General features: G+C 39.4%; 1 protein-coding gene across 1 annotated transcript; it reads left to right on the plus strand.

Annotated features, from left to right (window-relative positions):
- The first annotated feature begins 401 nt into the window (after positions 1-401).
- Positions 402-21,011, plus strand: rc3h1a (ring finger and CCCH-type domains 1a). The gene is made up of 20 exons (XM_057326148.1): positions 402-523; positions 9,008-9,438; positions 10,871-10,991; positions 11,149-11,388; positions 11,469-11,644; positions 11,733-11,933; positions 12,498-12,630; positions 12,744-12,862; positions 12,938-13,050; positions 13,131-13,412; positions 13,487-13,653; positions 13,743-14,107; positions 14,187-14,348; positions 14,422-14,559; positions 15,043-15,244; positions 15,339-15,423; positions 15,509-15,599; positions 16,212-16,325; positions 16,556-16,647; positions 16,864-21,011. Exons 2-20 carry the CDS (start codon positions 9,208-9,210, stop codon positions 17,012-17,014), a joined length of 3,183 nt encoding a protein of 1,060 aa, XP_057182131.1. The 5' UTR covers positions 402-523; positions 9,008-9,207; the 3' UTR covers positions 17,015-21,011.
- The last annotated feature ends 47 nt before the right edge of the window (positions 21,012-21,058 follow it).

The following is a 21,058-nucleotide window of genomic DNA, read 5'->3' on the forward strand; positions in this document are numbered from 1 at the left end:
TAACGTTTTAATTTAAATTTAAAGCTCAGGGTGTCCATATTGCAACATTTCTCAGACAAAGAACATTAAGTATTAATAGGAATAACTATCTATTCCTCATGACCATTAATCTAAAAGTTTGTTTCAAAAGACGTTTATATATATATATATATATATATACACGCATAAATCACTTGTAGTATTCTAATGCTAAATTATTTTTCTATTTCCATATAAAATGATGCTCACATGATTTAAGTAGTGTTGTGATGCCAAGTTATTTTCCCATTTCCATATAAAATGATGCTTACATGACTTAAATAATAGACTGTTTCAAAACCAAGTGAGCTGTACATGTAGTCATCCAACCTTAAGGCTTAAACTATGCAGTCTAGGTTGGTCTGTGCAGGGTGTGATGGAGATGTGTGGACGATTGCGCAATCCTGAAGGTTTATTGCCTTCACTTGAGCTGCGAGACTCAGTCAAAGGAAAGTTTCATTACAGCAGCAGGCTACACTGCCTTCTTCTGTGAAGACCAAATATTGTGAGTACAAAACAATGTTTATATCCCTTCGATATGTTTTAGTGTCAGTTGAATTTCATTTATTGTGTTAGGATGCATATAAAAGCTAAAATAATGTTAAGGAACTAAATCGGTAAAACCACAATCCATACACTAACGTATTAATGTGTATTAAAACATAACGTCTGTAAGCAATTATCCATAAAGGATAATAGCAATAAATAAAACCACTATATTTTGATTAAAACCATTTAAATGAAAAAGGTTCACCCTGTGTAACATACGTTTCGGCTAAGATGCATTAACCGGCGTTACGTTAGCTTGAATGCTAATGGTTACGATCACAGTATTTACGTAAAATATATTTAATTATCGGTTATTATTTAGTATATTGCCTTTTACAATAATTGTATTCAGAAAATATATGACCACTGATATCAGATGATCTATGATATAGCCGATTTAACTTACTAAATGACGTTTAGCCGAAAGCTTTGTTTTGTTAGCACATCGGCTAACGTTAGCTGTTGTTTAATATTCAAATTTCAGAAGGCTTTGAACGGTGCAACACCACATTAACGTCGGACACATAAACATTGGCTTGTTTTTCAATCTGTTGTATGACAAAAACAACATGTGAAGTCAATACTAGTATTCAGAGTTTTTGTAGTAACGTATATGATACATTTAAATAAATGGCTATTTGTTTGTCAACCTGCTAGCTGACTAGCATACCAGTTCTATCTGACAATGTGAAGTAATAAGTAATATGCATTATCGTGTGGCATGGTTTTTAAACAAACAAGCAGATATGAAATAAATTATTCATTTGAGTAGTTTGGGGTTTTGTGCGCCATTTAATCGTATTCTTGAAGCTCCGCTGTAACGTTAGTCAATTGTCTTTGTCTTCATTTCTGAAGGGATCGTTGTCCGTTGTGTACACATAAATATTATAAACAAATCCATTTTAATTTCACAAGAGTGTTTAATTAATAGTCCTTTGAAAGATTATCGTATAAATAATGCATTTGATTTGTTCAACTAGACATTCGCATTAAGGAAACGTGGAGATACGCACGTGCTTATTGTCTGTTTATTTCTTGGCACAGGATGTGGTTTCATAAAACTGTGATTGATCAATATGTATAATTATACACTCTTTGTTATACAACCTTAGGGGCTTTCCAATAAACACAATTAGCATAAATATGTATCAGTCTTGTATCTCAATGTGCTTTCGATTGTGGTAAATTTTTCCATGACTACAGTGCTAAGGGAGGGTCTCAAAATATTTAGCATCAAATAAAACAGTTGACAGAGGAATGGTGATCTAATGAATGACAGGCTATAATTAAAGACGTTTGCCTTTGAATTAGTCATATCTAGTAGATAAATTGGATAGTGCCCAGTCATGATTACCTTGCATTTTTGTATTATTTCCTATTATGGGAAATACGGGTTACATATTACACAGTAGGGCTGTGCAAAAATATAGATACACGTAACTATCGCAATATTTTTTTTTTCCGATAGTGATACCTCTACTATCGATAATTGTTTTTTTAAATCATGTCATATACATACGGCCAAAAGTAAGTGGAAGCGAGCATGGCGAAAAATATAAGAACGCTTCGAGCTCTCAGAGCTGATGTGTGGGTGTGCTTTGGTTTTCAAAATAAGTAATGGAGTAATGAGTTATATAAAATAATGCTGTTTGTAGGCTTCGCAAGTCATGACACAAGTCACTTGGCTCCTGCAGTGCATTAGACAAAAAGTTTATTAAGAAAAGTAACAATGACATTTATTGTGCTTTCATGGATGTGACACCAGCACATTTACAGCAAGGATGAACCAGAGGTTTTATATTGCCCATGTTCAGTGTTTTAACTGTAATGCACCACAACAGCCAAGTGACTTGCGCGAGCCACCTTATTCCCCTGTGCTACCCACTTGAGGGGTGCAATCCACAGTTTGAGAACCCAAACCTCTGATCTAAAGGTCCATGCATCGCACATCATTGCCACTCTGTAGAGGCAAGGGATGTTTTTACACGTATCCTTACAGAAAACCCCTGCTGGTGCACAGCTTGTTGTATTTCTAGCTCTACTTTTTACATTTTCTATTTAAAGTTTGCAATATATCGTAAATGTGTATCGCATCGAAATACATACCAATATATTGTATCGTGACCCATCTATTATGATATGTATCGTATCGGGATGCACTTGCCAATACACAGCCCTATTACACATGTATGAGTCTCAACAGGTCTGCTTCCTGGAGCTCAGGTTGTCGCTTCCCACACCAGTATTACCACAAAGGTTCCCCTTTAGTTTCAATCCGTCAATAATCACCCACCTCATTGTTATCTGGAAATCCTACGGTACAGAGTGTGTGATATAAAGAGGGTGGGTCTGCCCACTTAAAACACAAAAGGAAGTTTCTTGGTCATATAGACGGCTGCTAAAGATAACAATGTCACGATTTGAATGTCACGATAGCATGGGCTCATTAGGTAAGATGAGGTTATAAAGCCCTCGTACACTTGTTTTATTTTATTTCATAGCCTATTAAAGTTGTTTGCAGTGAAGGGTGTGCAGAATTCTGCAGAATTTCTTGAGAATGGTTAAATGGTGGCTTGTGGGAAGTGCTTATTTTTTACCTATCTTAACTGCTTTGACAGTGAAGACGCATGATGCATGTGATAGAAACTCTTGTTATTTAAGGTTAGTCTTTCTGTTCCCTATGGGTTTGAATTTCTATGCTCCTGAAGCGACTTTGATGTTTGTCAGATGAGTCACGTTGTAGGGCACAAAACCTGTTTTTGTACTCATGCTTCCTTGTGATGTCTCCCGGTGGAACGGTATAACCACTTTGTGCTGTTAGTCATTCGAAATCCCCTCTGTTTTGGTTTCTGAACGTGTTGTTTTGGTTATTATGACTATAGTGAGATACAGTAAGGTACGGTTAGCAAGCTAAGCTGTAATAAATAATGAGTCAGGTTGTTATTGCTGTTCTGGATTTCCCGGGACTGAATGTTACGTGTGGCTCATGTAGTTGTGACTGGAGTGATATTGTCAGGCTAAAAGGTTTTTAAGGGTTATGGTGTGACGCTTGACAAAAAGCCCTGCCTGGTTAGCATTGTTTGATATAACTTTCAAAATAGTTCCAATTGTACTTGGGTAAGCGACAGTTTTTGATGGAAAATGTAGAGCCCCACGATTTATCTGTTTGCCAATTTTATCAGGCGGAATGAGCCTGTTGCAGATTTATCGGCATCTGCGTATATGCAGCAGATATGCCACCGATGTAAAGATTTTTTACAGAACACGTATGATTGTAATGATAAAATGCTTGTAAATGGTGTAATTACTTAGTTTGTCCAGCAGAGTGTGCTTCATTGTTTGCTACTGGGGACCCAGGTCACCCTAAAAGTTGGGTTTAATCACGAAAAACGTACAATGCACAATGTTCTCTTTGTGTCTCCCACGTCCACTTGTGATGTGATCGACCAAAACACATTGTCTTAACGTTAAGCTGCTAACCAATCTGTGAAATACTTAACTTACTGTGAAATGAATAAACAAGTTTCCCTTTCAATGTGAATCCAATATAAGATTAAAACTGCCATATGTTGTTACTCATCCTTATCACTTCAGTCTCATCAGTATAGTTTGTCAGTGCTAGGCTTGTTGCGATACACGGTGTCCATCCGCCAACCGATTACATCACTTGTCCACTGTGGCACCGACCCCCACTGTGATTTTGAATTTTTATAGTTATAAATCACTTAGTTTAGTTAAAACGACAATTCAGTTGCACGTCTGAACACGGCTGCTGCATTCATCGTAAACGGAACAAGTGTCGCAGCAAAGATCAGCAGCAGCAGGAGTCAGATTTTATTCATCAGGAAGGGCTCTAGTCTCATTTTTCCCACTGGTCACACTGGTGCGACCCACTTTCTCAGTTCGTCGCACCAACTTACAATTTGGTCGCACACTTTTTTATAGTAATCATATAGTAATGTATATAATATTCAGCTATCCACATTCCTCTGCATAACTTGTATATAACACAGTATAATTTGTATATAGCACATCTGTATAGGGCTGCAACAACTAATCGATAAAATCGATAATAATCGATAATGAAATTCGTTGATAACTAATCGTTATCGATTAGTTGGTCTGTGATGTCACTTGCGAGCAGCGCAGTCTTCTTCCCTTTTAAAATTACCGTTTTAGATGCGTCTCTTCGTGCAGCGCGAGGTGCGCAGTTTTAAAGTCAGATGTGGTTCTCCGTGGATGCGTCTCTTCGTGCAGCGCGAGGTGCGCAGTTTTAAAGTCACACATGTCTCTCCGTGCTGCGCAATTTTAAAGTCACACTTGTCTCTCCGTGCGGCACAAGTTGTGCAGTTTTAAAGTCAGACGTGTCTCTCGGTGCATGCGTCTCTCCGTGCAGCGCGAGGTGCGCAGTTTTAAAGTCAGACATGTTTTGCATGCATCTCTTCAAGCTGCGCAGTTTTAAAGTTTAAAGGGGAGAGGTGTTTTAAATGACAAAATTAAAGATTATATTAGTAAAACCCAATTTGTGGCATTTGCACTTTGCAAAGTACATAATAGGCTAAATACCCTGATTTGGTGGTTTATTTAGTTCAGAGGTGGGTAACGAAGTACATTTACTTGAGAACTGTACACCTTTTTGAGTATATGTACTTAAGTACTACTTTTTCTGTTTACTTTTTACTGTACTTCACTACATTTGAATGACAAATATCTCACTTTTCATGGCACAAAGAAATGATTTCCTTGGCCGACCCTCCCCTCGCTCCCACGTTTGGGAGAGACTATTGTCAGTTGCTTCTAATATGACACACATGAATCAACTCACCAGGTGTGTTAATTATGGAGATATTCACAACATTTTGGGAGAAGGCTAATGAGTTCAGTTGTGTATACTTTTCCCTTATCTGATTTACTTATTATAAGCAAAAGATGTAATTACATTTTTATCTGATTAATCGATTAATCGAAAAAATAATCGCCCAACTAGTCGATTATCAAAATAATTGTTAGTTGCAGCCCTACATCTGTACATACAATATACTGCCTTTTGTCTAATATTGTCCTTTTTGTCAAATGTGTATTGTCTCTCACATATTTATTTTTTACGTTTTGTTACCTGTGCCTTGTACCTGTACCTGTATGTGCACTGGAAGCTTTTGTCACTAAGACAAATTCCTTGTGTGTCCGAGCACACTTGGCAATAAAGCTCTTTCTGATTCTGATTCTTGATAATGACCTTGCATAATGACCTCAGTTGATGAATCGTTCTGTTAATTTGTCACTCTGTCTTTTAAAATAGTCGGGTATAGACCGCTTCATATTTGCGCTTTAACACTTGCGAGCCCAATAAATCCCAAATAAATGCAAAGAAACGTTGTATTTGTTATTTTATACAGTTGTTATTATTTAGTTTTATATTCAAGTTATATATTGGCTATGAAATGATCTGACACAAATATAACCTGTCACTCTTCACAATCCTCCTTTATTGCCCTCTTTACAAAAAGCTGTAATTTTTACCACAAAATTAAATCAAATTAGCAAGCTCAAAACTCAAAAGTAACTTAGAACTAAATTATTATATACAGGTGCTGGTCATATAATTAGAATATCATCAAAAAGTTGATTTATTTCACTAATTCCATTCAAAAAGTGAAACTTGTATATTATATTCATTCATTACACACAGACTGATATATTTCAAATGTTTATTTCTTTTAATTTGATGATTATAACTGACAACTAATGAAAATCCCAAATTCAGTATCTCAGAAAATTAGAATATTACTTAAGACCAATACAAAGAAAGGATTTTTAGAAATCTTGGCCAACTGAAAAGTATGAACATGAAAAGTATGAGCATGTACAGCACTCAATACTTAGTTGGGGCTCCTTTTGCCTGAATTACTGCAGCAATGCGGCGTGGCATGGAGTGGATCAGTCTGTGGCACTGCTCAGGTGTTATGAGAGCCCAGGTTGCTCTGATAGTGGCCTTCAGCTCTTCTGCATTGTTGGGTCTGGCATATCGCATCTTCCTCTTTACAATACCCCATAGATTTTCTATAAGGGTTAAGGTCAGGCGAGTTTGCTGGCCAATTAAGAACAGGGATACCATGGTCCTTAAACCAGGTACTGGTAGCTTTGGCACTGTGTGCAGGTGCCAAGTCTTGTTGGAAAATGAAATATGCATCTCCATAAAGTTGGTCAGCAGCAGCTTCCTACTTCGGTTTTTAATCTGATCAAGTGTTTACATGTCCTATTAAGCGGATTACAAACGGCATAAACCACCCCTTACAATCCGACTGAAATTTGAATCGGCTTGTGCATTTTTAATCTGATTGACGTGTTCATATGGAGCGTTTTCATTCGCATTGGACTTTTAATCGGATTACATTGGTCCGCAGCTAATGTTCCGTGAGAGCGATTTAAAAGCATATGGAGCGCTGTGTCCAGCGATGCTTTTATGCTGTTCGGTCTGCGCAACACCGAATGAAGTCAAACACACACTTTAGTTTGGAGACAGAGGGAGTGTACGAGCTCTCTGCTCGCTCTTTCCTGCACTAATCTGAAGCGCGTCATTCACCACTAGTAAATCACATTAAATGTTCAAATAAATCTTTGGCGGGGCAAAAATTTGTTTTACGCACTCGCACAAATGCGACCCTCTGAAATTTTACCTCGCACGTTATAAAAAAACGGTCGCAAGCATTTTGGTCGCAGTCTAGAGCCCTGTCAGGTGAGTGAAGTGAGCTGACTGACAAGACGATGGCGGAGGCTTTTCTGTCAAAGAACATGTAGTAGAATATGTAAGCAATATCATCAAGAGCCGGTTACGTTTTAATTTTCTTTTTGTTCTAATTTTAAAAAGCTGGTGCTTTGCCATTTATTTAACATAAAGTTTTTTTGTTTCTGCTATTCCTTTCTTATTCGTTTCTTATTTATTTGTTTTTTGCACAGTGTGTGCCGTTACTCATTTTGTTAATATAGGCAACTTATTTAATGTAAAGGTTTTTTATTTTTGTTTCTTATTTATTTTTTGCTTGATGCGTGTTGTGATTATTCATTTTGTTAAAGGCAACCTATCTGACGTTAAGGTTTTTAATATTAGTTTCTTATTTTTTGCATAGTGTGTGCAGTGGTTATTCGTTTTGTAAGGTCTGTGTTTAATATAAGCAAATGTCATTGTACTTTTTTGTAGTTTTGTGTATTTTTATTAAGAAAGATATTGAACCCACCATTAATTCAAGCAATTGCCATTCCTGAATTGCCTCTAATTCAAAACCGAAAGTAAAATGCATCATGCGCACAGCTGCATCTTTGACCACCCCACAGCAAACCCCCACCCCCGGTGTCACCGGTCACCCGGTGTTTGTACACGTCTATTAAAGGCGCAGTTTTTGATTAACAGCGGCCACTAGCGTTGTATTATAGATTTGCAACGAATCGCTCAGTCCAAACACGACAGTGGCCACCACAGTACAAAAAGAAGGGAAGAGATTTCGCGGGCATTAGAAAGACTGTAGAAAAGGCTATGTCTTATTACATAAAATATAAAGTATAAAAAGAAGGATAAAAGTCAGGCAGGAGCTAGGACCTGTGTTAATATTATAAAGACTTTACTGTTTTTACTCCCTAGTATCTGTATCTGCATCGCCCCCCAAAAAATCCACATCGGTCGGGCTCTAGAAAAATGTGCTACATTTATAAAATGTCTGATATATAATATTCATTTTGGTTTCGTGTTCTTTTTAGACCCTTTTCATGAATTTTATTGAATTAATATTTAAATATTAATATTTTCCTTGTAATTTTTTTATTTGTTACGAATGCTTTACATTTTAATTTTTAATCATGAATATTTGTTTTTTTTCTAAAATTTTAACATTAATTCAAGTTGACATATTATCTAAAAGTTATCTAAAATCTAAACACAAATTTTCAATTTAAATTGCATGAATGCACACCAATGTAGACATGAAATGCATTTTTTGTTTTTCATTAAAGGTCAATTAATTAAAGGTCCCAAAAATGTCATTTAAAACTTTTATATGACTTTCTTCAGTGGAACACCATAGAAGATATTTTGAGGAATGTCGTAGTGGTTTTATGTGCATACAATTGAAGTTACTGGGGGTCCAAAGTTGTTTGTTTACCAACATTCTTCAAAATATCTTCTTTTGTGTTCTGCTGAAGAAAGAAAGTCATGCAGGTTTGAAATTACATGACGGTGAGTAATCCATAAAAAAAATCATTTTTGGTGAACTATCCCTTCAAATAAAAAGGTCTGCACACAGATGTTGTGCCAGTTACGTCCATAAACGCCAGAACAAGTTTGTTTGATTTTCGCTTTGGATAAAAGCGTCTGCCAAATGAATAAATGTAAATGATTTTAAGATGAGCTTGACTGCGTGATTGTTAATGTTTCTTTTTTGTCTTGCAGGTTATGTTTTTCACACTATGTGCTGAATGCTCACAATGCCAGAAAATATTTAAGAATCATCGTCTTTGGAAGAGCATTACCGGTTCCAGTGGAACCTCTTGGACTTACAATATCGTTTTGCAAAAAACGAATCTAAAAACAAATGCAGCAATAAGCAGAAAAATTGGGGACCGGAGCATCGCCAACTGCTCATCGTTACAATGCCTGTGCAAGCCCCGCAATGGACCGAATTCCTGTTGTGCGACATCTGCACACAAACGTTCGAGGAGAGCAATCGCAAGCCCATCAGTCTGGGATGCGGCCACACCGTGTGCAAAATGTGCCTGAACAAACTGCATCGCAAGGCCTGCCCCTTCGACCAGACCGCCATCAATACCGACATCGAGCAGTTGCCCGTCAACACCGCCCTGCTACAGCTAGTCAGTGGACAGGTGAGTAACTGTAACATGCGCTGACCCCAAATCAGCAACAAAAACATGGACGAGAGACGGTACACTCTGTACTGAGGAGCGTGTTTGTTTTTATGAACTTTGTTTTCCTTAAATGGATGCCATGCATTTTTTTTAAACGGTCACTCCCACACTCAATCAAACGACTCAACCGAGGAAGAAGTACAGCAGTTCCCCGCCGTTTAAACAATGCACTTTGTTTCCTCTCCAGTCAGTTACGATGATCACAAGCGAATGCTGAAAATATCAAGTATTGGGCACACGTACATCGGTCGCAGTTAAGGAGTAGCATGTTTATTAATGCACCTCATAGCAGTTCAATGCAGAATGGAGAAGACAGGTGGAGTCGCTATTCAGTAGCTCACAGGGCGTCGGGTTTATAAATATAAGCTTGTGGTCATTCCTGTCTGGTTGGATTGCAGCCGTGATGTGACGCACTAAAGCGTGTGATTGCATGACTGCTGACTTGTGTGCGATTTTTGCATGCATGTCCATCTCGGTGCAGCTCTGCAGTTCTGAATAGAGGAACCTAATTCGTCCAGTATAAACATACACACCTACACATGGTACTTAACTCATGAAGAGAAGGAAGAAAGATGTTGAATCAGCATAATTCAACGGTTGTTCCTCTTTTTGTTTTTGTTGAAATATATGTTAACCGTTTCTCAGCATGATGTAGGGAATTGGTGTGAACGTGTTTTGCATGTATAGAAACACGTCAAAGAATGTGGATGGCCCCATGAAGAGCTTTTCTGTTCTGCCCAGCAATGTGAGGAATGCAAACAAGGCAGCGTATTCAAGAATTATTTGTAGCCGTACAGGAACTATCTTTAGGTGTACGAGAACCGCCTTTAGTTTTTACGTGAGCTGTTTTTAGGCGCACACTGAATAGCTTCAGGTGTGTGTGAACAATCTGTTGTTGTAAAAATCAAAGTAGGCGTGTTATCCAAGCATTAATGGCAGAGTGAACATTATTTCCATTGCAGTTTTGCAAAACGTTCCTTTTTCGAATTGCCTAAAACCACATCATGCGACAGTACATTTTTTTTCCCAATATATGAGTTTTCGTGAAAGTGATGTTTCCATTGGGTGTATTTTTTCATTTTCAGTTAGCGCAATTTAAAGGGTAATGGAAATTCAGCTTATGTTTAGCTATACAAAAACAATCTTAAAATGTAAGAAAACAATGCTAAGCTGTGCAAGAACAATCTTTAGGCTGGGCGATATATTGAATATTAGGTATTATTGAGTACTCCCCAGAAAGAATTTCTCCCCCCCCAAAAAAAATCTGCAATCTGTAAAATGGGGATGGTTTGGTTTTCAGAAAAAGGATACGGTCACCTGCAAGTCACGCAAGAATACATTTGTGCTCAAAGATCTATTAAAGGAAGTACCATGTATTTTTTCCCTGCAGGTTTTGAAACCCCAACCAGTCACCTTACTGACAGATGAAGAGGACATCAAGAACTATGAGGAGTCTCGCACATGTGTGGAGGACCTGGCCCTCTACCTCAAACCCCTGAGCAACACCAGAGGTCTTTCCAGCTTTTCACATTTCAAAATGGCAAATAACAACATTTACGTTTAGTCATGAAGCAGAAGTGATTCTTCATAAAACAGATTTGATGGCATGGGACATTGCACAGAGACACACTGTGAATGCTTCATTCTGTTTCATCTCTACCCGTGCAGGTGCAGCGGTGAATGGTGTCGCTCAGAGCGTGCTCAGCAGACCCATGCAGAGGAAGCTAGTAACGCTGGTTCACTGCCAGCTCGTGGAGGAAGAGGGCCGAATCAGAGCCATGCGGGCCGCCCGGTCTCTGGGTGAGCGTACAGTCACTGAGCTCATCCTCCAGCACCAGAACCCTCAGCAGCTTTCATCTAATCTGTGGGCAGCTGTGAGAGCCAGGGGATGCCAGTTTCTTGGCCCTGGTAATATTTTCTATCTGTGGTTGTACGCTGGTGGATATACATGTATTTGTGGGAACTTAACATTTTTGGGTGCTCCACAGCAATGCAGGAAGAGGCGTTGAAACTTGTTCTGCTGGCATTGGAGGATGGTTCCGCCCTCTCACGGAAGGTTCTGGTCCTGTTCGTGGTCCAAAGACTCGAACCTCGCTTTCCTCAAGCCTCAAAAACCAGCATCGGTCACGTAGTGCAGCTCCTCTACAGGGCCTCCTGCTTCAAGGTGCCTCCGATGTTTCTGTTCTTACAGTTACGGTTGATTTGCGGTTATTTGTTTCTATTCCTTAGTGTGTAAGTTTTTCTTTTTCAAGGTGACCAAGCGCGATGAGGATTCCTCTCTAATGCAGCTGAAGGAGGAGTTTCGTACCTACGAGGCCCTCCGGAGAGAGCATGACTCTCAGATCGTACAGATCGCTATGGAGGGCGGACTGCGTATCGCACCTGACCAGTGGTCCTCGCTGCTGTATGGAGACCAGTCCCATAAATCTCATATGCAGTCTATTATAGATAAGGTATGAAGGGATAGGTTGCATTTGAGGGCTTAGTTCAATTGAAAATGGAGAAAGCAAATTAAACTTCCTGGAATGTGTCATGTTTATACGTTGCTATATCTAAAATAATTTATAAAGGTAAATTTGATAAGATAAGATTGTAGGATAAACTATAGACGTATTGTTTTTTCCCTGTGCACTTTGATACGATGCAAATCGTAAAAAGTGCTAAACGGTAAACTTGACTGTTTATGTGTATTATTACATTAAAAATAAATTCATTACAGAATTATATTATGTAATAAACCTGCATAATTATTCCACTACGTAAAACACAAAACAAAATGAGAGATGAGTCATAACATTTTTGGTAATTATCGAATTGTTTTTTGTTGGTATAAGACAGATACACTTCAGATTGTTTAATGGGTTTTATTTTGAAATCTCACTGGATGGTACCAGTTTTTCCAAGTTGGATCTGTGAAAAATAAAACTATGGCGCCATCTAACGTTTTTGTGTTCTCTTCATTACACTTCCTGTGAAAGATCCCGCTTTAGGGTGACGTACGTGTTAATGTGTTTCAGTTACAGACGCCGGCGTCCTTCGCTCAAAGCGTACAGGAGCTCACAATAGCCCTGCAGAGAACCGGAGATCCAGCCAATCTGAACCACCTCCGACCTCACCTGGAGCGACTGGCTGATATTGACCCCAGTCCAGGTCTGCCAACTTGTTTTTTCATAAACAATCGTGAATCATGTTTTCATAAATGTATTTTACTGTTAATTTATATAATTTAAGCTTGTGTGTTTTTTATTCTTTTGCACCAACAGATGCTCCTGCCCCAACATGGGAGCAGCTTTCCAAAGGGTTGGAAGCAGTGCGTACGGTGGTTCACGGTCTGGTTGACTACATCCAGAACCACAGCAAGAAAGGAGGAGATCAGCAGCAGGTCAGTATCCACATCCCCTCCTCCACAGAAACTCAAATAGAACCATGAGCAAGAATATCTCCCGTATCTCCACAGCCACCCCAACACAGCAAGTACAAGACCTACATGTGCCGAGACATGAAACAGAAGGGAGGCTGTCCACGCGGAGCAAGCTGCACATTCGCCCACTCTCAGGACGAACTGGAAAAGTGAGTGTCTTACGGCCAAACATAAAGCACAATTCCATATTAGCATTACGTCAGCCTCATCTTCTGTTCTATGACGGCAGGTACCGTAAAATGAACAAACGTCTGGGACTGCGTCATCAGCTCAGCCAATCTCTTACCCAGCTGAATGAGATTGACATGGGTTTGTTATCCGAGGACAGTCCGGTGATAGAGGGGCTTCCGCGCAAGTCTGCCTCCATCACCAACGGCATTCTAGCGGCAGGCCCTGGCTCTACTATAACCCATCTGGTGTCAAGAGGATCAGACCCGTCTTACGACCCATCCCACAAAGCAGCAAAGATGGACTCGGGGAGTCTTAGTGCCCCGGGATCACCTCCGGACTCGTGAGTTATTGACGACACAATAAATAATGAATTTGAACCCGCAGGCATAGCTGATACCATGTCTTCTCTTGTAGATTGGAATCTATTCCAAAAGCAACAATGTCCCTAAATTCCCACTCCAGGATGGCAAACGATGGACAGAAGCACATTCCTCACATGTATCCATCACACCCGTCTGATCTGTACTACCCTGAAACCAGAGCACCATCCACCCAATATGAATCCCCCCAGTATTCCGCAGGTAAAAAATGTCATTGTTGTTTAAATACACACATTACGTCCTACACTACACCGGAGATCAGTTATAATGTTCATTTTTCACTTTAACAGCAAATCCTTACCCCCACCACCACGCCCACCCACGTTACGCCCGCCACCCCGCTCCACCTCCGGATCCGGGCATGCCACCTTACCCAGACTCGTATTCCAGCTCTTACACCTCAGAACGCCAGTATTCCAACCCATCTTCCCATTACGGGTACCCTTCCCACCACGACGGACGCCGGCACCCCGCGTACCCAAGCCAAGCCCATCCCCAAGCATTTCCTCCACGAGAAGAGTATGTCCGGAGGAGTCCAGCGCCCATGGACGTCCCGCCCCTACAGTCCCAAAACGCCAGCACCTCGTACCTTCCAGAATCAGCTCAGGAGAGATACGTCTCCGAGAACTATAACCACTCGAGGAATTATCACAGGGTAAGAGAGACGAACGGTTTGTTTTGGCTTATGTCGTCATTTAGAAAACAGTGCTATAAATATGTCCATCTGTCCACAGAGTGCCTACGCTCGTCCACAACCCTCGCTTGACTACCTGCTAGGCCGCAGACAGGAGATCATGGCTCAGCTGGAGCAGAGGAAAGTCGCCTCTCCTACGCCGTTCGGCTCCACGCCGTCATACGACCCAAGCTATCCTCAGGACACGAGGGGACAAAGTCATGTAAGAATATTGGAGAATATTTTGACAAGATAAAACATCGGCCAAAGTAACAAACGGGTCAAATCTTTTGCAGTACACGGAGGAGAACTCATACGCTTTTGGACATTTCCGTGAGCCAGAGTACACCACCTCGTATTCTCCTTGGTCGTGCGACACCTTCGGGTCTTGCATTGGCAGCAAAGATATGAAGTCCAAAGGGGGTTCAATGGAAGTAAGTTCATGTTCTGCAGGTTTATAACCTACAACACATGTTCTGTGTTTCAGACGAAGAAAGTTTATTAACTTGTCTTGCAAAATTGTATCCGAAAGCTCAGCTCAAGTCATTATAATGAGCTTATCGTTGTGAATCAGGATAAGCAAAGGAGACCGTTTCCACTTATTTTAACACAGATTTTTGTTCATTTTAACCAGAACTTTAAACCGAAAGCTTTTACATTACAAGGACATTTGTCCCATTTTCTCCCACATGTTTTCAATGGCCACTCCAAAACTAAATGTTGTCAGAGTCGATTCTGTCCAACCGTTGACAAACCAAATGCCAAATGTGTTACAAATAATGAGTGAATATAGTTGGATAAGAGCTTCATAAATAAATAAACAAACAAAGAAATACTATAATGTATATCCAAATGTTATTCCATTTAGTGAAACTACATTCGCTAAATTTTCCCACGTGTGTCTGAAACTCTCCCAGCCAAACTTAGACAAGGGCAAAGGTCTGAGACCTCACAGTTTGGAGCTTCAGCGCAGAGCGGCAGACGTCAAAGACGACGACCCCATTATTCCCTTTGGCTCCCTGCCGACCGTGTCCCGCTTCGGAGCCATCTCGCGTACGTCTAAACCAGGCTACCCGCCCAACAACCAAATACCAACCTCTGCAAAACATACAACTGCTGGTAAACTCCTAAAGCTTATTTGACTGTGTTTGGTCTCAGCTTAGCTAATAAACATCAAGATTGTTTTTATGTGTTAATGGTCTTTGTTGTTTAGCTGACTACACCTATGGAAACCACAGCGGGTGGAGCGCCGACTCCTTACAGCACCACCAAATGTCTCAGGGGCACTTAAGCGAGCGGTATGTTGGGACAGAATATTGTTTTTTCAGGTTGGTTTTATACTGTAAATGTTTAGAAAAGTAACATTTTGATGTTGACCCGCAGGTCCCCAGCGGTGCAGGCGAGAGAGCAGCTGAGGATGGAGCTTCAGCAGGTCAACCAGCAGATCAACCAACAGACGCAGAGTCGCATGGAGGTAAAATCTCACTCCAAGTCCATTCGGAACATTTCCAGTTTATGAAACATTTCTGTCTTTAAAACCTGTCATTACAATATTTTGCGTGTGGTTTGAAGGCATTTGCACAGCATTGTTATAATTTAAAATGTTCTCACATTTATTGTTAATGTCTAATAGTCTAAAATATTTATAAACGACTTCAAATGAACAGTTCACCCAAAAATGAAAATTCTGTCTTCATTTACCTGCCCTCAAGTTGTTCAAAATATGTATACGTTTCTTTGTTGTGATGAACACAGAGAAAGATATTTAGAAGAATGCTTGTAACAAAAAGTTCTTGGCCACCGTTGATAGCAGGGAAAACAGATACTATGGGAGTCAACTGACATTCTTCCAAATATGTTCCTTTGTGTTTAGCAGAACAAAGAAATTTATACAGGTTTGGAACGACCTGAGGGTGAGTAAATGATGACAGAATTTAAATTTTTGGGTGAACTGTCCCTTTAATGTTAAAGTTTTGCATATTAAAATTTGCATTAGACATCCAAACAATTCAAATTAAACAATTATGTTTTATAGCTGTAAATGTGGACTTCAGTAGTGAAGTGGTAAAACTGAATCTCTCTCCAGATCTCGAGCTCTCGAGCGGACTGGTCCTCTGGGAGTCTGTCGAGCGAGCAGCTGAGTCTCGAGCTTCACCAGGTGGAGCGAGAGATCGGCAAGAGGACACAGGAGAGGGCCATGGTCAGTGATACTAGCAATTTATAGTGCTCGCATTAATTATTCACAATTAATATATTCTGACAGCTGTGAATAATTCATGAGGCCGCGTACGTTTCTTGGACAGAAATCAATTTCTAACCAAGGGCATTTCTAGGAGTTGTTTACTTGGAGTGGGTTTGAATCGGTGAATATTTCTGTTCAGGAACGGACCCGACATTCCTGTGCTTAAACTTGATTTATTTTGCCTCCAGGAGAACCACGACGGCAAGTACAAGCTGGTCTCAGTCGAGAACGGCAAAGACGAACGCGCTCTGAAGCGAGACGAGCACTCGCTGACTCTCAGGTGAAATGTCGTAACTGCGAATCGCACGTTTGTTTATTTAATGTAAAAGAAAACATGTTCTATGCAAATGTAGACTATTTATGAGACGAGGCATTTTGTGTTAAAAATAAACGTATAATACTTTATGACCCAAATCTGGGGTGAACTATGACCCAGACCCAAATACAGAGTTTTTTTTTTTTTTAATACTGTCGCAATCATTTCTCTGGTTTGCAGCGAGAGCTCCAACGGCTCCATGGTTCTGGCACAAGACCGCAGTCTCATGAGCAGCAGCATGTCCTCGCTGACCAGCAAGACATCATCTCTCAGTTTGTCCTCGGAGCAGGTGGCTAGCAGCCCCGATCTTCCCAAGAACGGACACTCCTAGACAGCTCTTTCTACCTCAGCCTCTCCTTCCACCATCACCGACAGGCTATGCTATTCCAGGTTATCCCATGCCACGTCATCATTTGCACTTCAGTTTTACTTTGACAACGGAGTTCAGCAGGAATTGCTGTGCGTGAGCTCCCCGATGTCGTTTCCTGAATCTCTTGGCAGCAGTATCTGCTGTTGAGTGCTTTCAACTTTTTTTTATGACGTGCATCACCTTTTGTGAGACAAGCCTTTCACATTGCCTTGTAAACCAGTGGATATACTCAGTCTTAAATGTTTGCGAGTCGACATTGATAAAGATTTCAGTTGATTATTTAATTGGAAGACCACGATTTTGGGTTTCAAAACTTTTCTTCAACTTTTTATCCTAACGTGCTACATTTTGGTAGTTGCTTTATATCTCGGTGTCACGTTTACACTTGTGTCACAGTTTACAGCATTCAATTCGATTTAAGGTTTATTTTTACAGTAACCACAAACCTGCCACATATTCATTCAACAGCTACTAAATCAGTTTTATTATGATGAGGCGCACAACTGTGTATCATATTTTACATTTCAATATTTTGCAAAATAACAGATTTGTTGTTCGTAAACCCAAGCGTTCACCACATCAACCTTTATGCAGTTCCTGCGGGACTTCGATTGAACCTTCCACCAGAAGAAACTCTTTGCTACCATCCTCAGGGATTCTTTCATTTCTGGCCTTTTTTTCAAGTAATTAATAGAAAAATACAGTATATCCAAGTCAAACTTCATGGCAAAGTATAACAAAAGATGGATGTTGAGTCTTTGGTTGCTTTTAGTCAAATAAAGAGGGTTGCCACATATCACATATACCCCACTTATTATTTCTTTATTAGATTTTTCCATCCTGAGGATGGAAACGGAACCGTTACGAAAACAAAGATACATTCTGTTTTAAGAATGCGTTTGTAATTACCGCTCTTCACTTTGTTAGTGAAATGTATGATCTCCAGAAAGCCCGGTGCTTTTTGTAGCCGATAGTTTGCACGTTTTTATGCGCCGTTTCTGAAAGGTAACCAGTTTCTTGAAAGATGTGGCGTGTTTATGTTCCATCCGAAAGATAAGATGTTGATCCTGTTGTAGCCACCATAAGAGTCCTCCATTCTCATGTGTTCTTGATGCCGTTAAAGTTTGAAGAACGTGTTGTTTTGATGGCCAGGTTCAATCGAATTCCCAAAGGGTCTTTTCATTCTTGAACAATGCATATTTTTGTCAGATTTGAGGGTTTATGTTATGTCAAACTGTATTTTTAACAGTTTTTTTAAATTTAAATTTCGAATGTTGGGTATGAACATAACAGTAGTTGAGCATACTTGGCTTGTTATATTTAGTCGATTTTTTTTACACATATAAGGAAAAAACAGGTTGTAATATGATCAATAACACTCATTGAGCCTGATCTGACAGAATTCAGACCTTTTCCTGCTGATTTTGGAGGAAAATCTGTTGAAATCTGCACTTGGTGAAACGTATTAGAGTAGGGAGATCTACTTTTATCAGTAAAGCATTATCAAACTAGCCAAAATCTTACATAAACCCGCATGTGTGAGCAGCTACACTTGCAAGATTTTACAAAATGTACAAAACGCTGTAAATCTCAAAACTTGCTTTTTTCCACGTAGACTTTTTCCTTAGTGGTGAGATCTCATCACGTGCGAAACTCGAAGTTAGCTCGAAGTTGTTTTATAGTTTTGTTTATTTCTGCCGGTATATAATAGTCTCTTGAGACATCAGACCACAATCTTAAAAGCACCTATTTTGGTGGAACATGCAGATGCTAATGTTTTTACGTACATTCTTTCATTATCATATTTATGGTGTTACTATGGCTTTGGTCTGAGCTTTTGACATTAAAGCAATCGTCAAGATTGGATATTACGATTTTGTTTAGATGACAGATCTGTGGCACAGTGTGGAATTTAGGGATCGTAGGATTTTTTTCCCCAGATTTTTGAAAGGAAAGCAGAAGCAAATTTGTTGTTGGTGCGGCGCCCCCTCAATGGATGTGAATTTTGAATCAATGGAGCTTTTAAGAATTTTGGTTCACAATAGGGTTAGAATAACATCCACCTCTGTCTTTATCTCAGGGTTGATTTTCAGTATATATGGGCGTACACAGGTCATTACCCCGGCCCGCACACATCTGTCAGGACTGAACCTCTGTCAAGGACTTGAAGACATCAAGACTGTGCCTTTATATTAATGTGTTGAGTATATAAATGTAGCCAAACCATCTTTATTTATAATATTTCCAAATCTTCGCAAGTCTTCTATGTCGCATTTATATTAAATGATCTCTTCAAATCTGCCGGCTTTCAGACTGCCGACTGAGAACCGCCTATCCTTTCAGAGAGAAAGGACAATTATTACCAGGTCATTTGTTTGTGTAGCCATTTTGTGCAAGTGGATTTGAGTATTTAAGCGTGTTTCTTGGCGTGATGGTGTTTGTTCCATCATTTTTGATGTTAAGGCCTGAAATAGGAAAACAGCGAACGAGGGAAACTCTTTGTGTATTTTGTCATCGTTTGATGTCTTTTAATTGAGTATCATGGAATATTTAATGTCATATTTAACATAGGAGGTATGATACAGGTATACACGTGGACTGTTCTTTTGCACCTAAGCGAGAATGTTTTTCAATGTTTCCTCGAACGAAACGCAGATATTAATCTCGCAAAAGGGCTCGATTTATTGTGGTGTTGGAACGATCGATATCAGCCATTTGAAAACGTACAACCACTTTTAACATACTGTTGCAAAGCAACATTTACACAATCTCCCCGTGAACCGACGGGAATCGCCTTCGATTCGAAAAAGGAAGCCAAAACAGGCAAAGCTTACGAAACTTGTAAAGATGATTTTGAAATCGTGTTGTACCTTGAAATTAATCAAAGAAAATATAAAAATGTATATTTTGCAAAAAAGAAAACAAAGCCTTACAGTTTTTATTACTGTAATGTGAAAAATGCACATTGGATGGGGATATACTTATCACAAAAATGTTACAATGCAAAAAAAAACTTTTTTGCAAAATATATTTTTGTTTTGTGTTTTTTTATGATCGGTGTCCAAACAAAAAAACGAGTTTTTGTCATTTATTTATTGTAATTCTTGACTGTTCTGATCGTTCTGGCTCTTAAATTTAGAATGTAGCGTTAATATGTAAAACGTTGTAAACTTGCAAAGATTTAAAACTAGAATGGGTCAAATTTGACACTTCATTCACCCTAGTTCCCACAAAGAAGTGATTTATGGTACATATTTTTCCTCGGTCTCCAGGGGAACGTAAACATTGAACACAAACATGCGTAAGAGGATATTTCTGTAGTAGAGGATTTGCAATGTTCCTTGAAAAGAAGGGTTGTGCACAAGCTTTAGTGTTTTAGCGTATAGCTGTAGTATGTAGTTTTGAAATGAATGATCGATTGTGCATGTGTGTGCGTTCCGGTGTGTCCAATGGGAGTGCTGTCCACCTCATTTCTGTATTGTTTGTTCCCACCGAAGCATACATGTCGCTTGCACACATATTGACTTTTCTGTGATATGGGGTGTTGCATTGTGGTCTATTCACCATGATTCCTAACATTGGGAAATCTGATTGATCTTGACGGTTTCGCTCATGTTATTTCATGATAGGCTTCTTAAATTAAGGTACACTTTAACTTCGACATAAGAAAATACATGTTTGTATATTATACTCCATTAAGGAATGTTTAGAATTATATTTCTCCAATGTGGATGTAGTCGTAATACCTTTCTTCTTTTTGTACAAGAATTCACTGTGTGAAATTTCGGATTGCATTTTTGTATAATACAATTGCTTTTCTTCTGTAAGAGGGCAGGGGGTATTACCAACTGGATTTTTGAATTAGATATTGAAACACTTGAAATTATTTAATAAGAAATGTATTCTATGTGCGGCAGTGATTCTGGCATGGATTATGAATAAATGATATTGTAAACCATTTGCTTCTGGTTCGTCTTTGTTATGCCATAAATGACCTTTAGCTAA

The sequence above is a fragment of the Triplophysa rosa genome, linkage group LG25, assembly GCF_024868665.1.
Source record: "Triplophysa rosa linkage group LG25, Trosa_1v2, whole genome shotgun sequence".
Taxonomy (NCBI): domain Eukaryota; kingdom Metazoa; phylum Chordata; class Actinopteri; order Cypriniformes; family Nemacheilidae; genus Triplophysa; species Triplophysa rosa.

What these genes read in the sequence shown, in the direction of transcription:
- rc3h1a (XM_057326148.1), top strand. Translation starts at nt 9,208, where the DNA reads ATGCCTGTGCAAGCCCCGCAATGGACCGAATTCCTGTTGTGCGACATC. An exon ending in TACAGCTAGTCAGTGGACAG is followed by an intron (nt 9,439 to 10,870) that starts GTGAGTAACTGT and finishes TTTTCCCTGCAG; the next exon opens with GTTTTGAAACCCCAACCAGT. An exon ending in GGACACAGGAGAGGGCCATG is followed by an intron (nt 16,326 to 16,555) that starts GTCAGTGATACT and finishes TTTTGCCTCCAG; the next exon opens with GAGAACCACGACGGCAAGTA.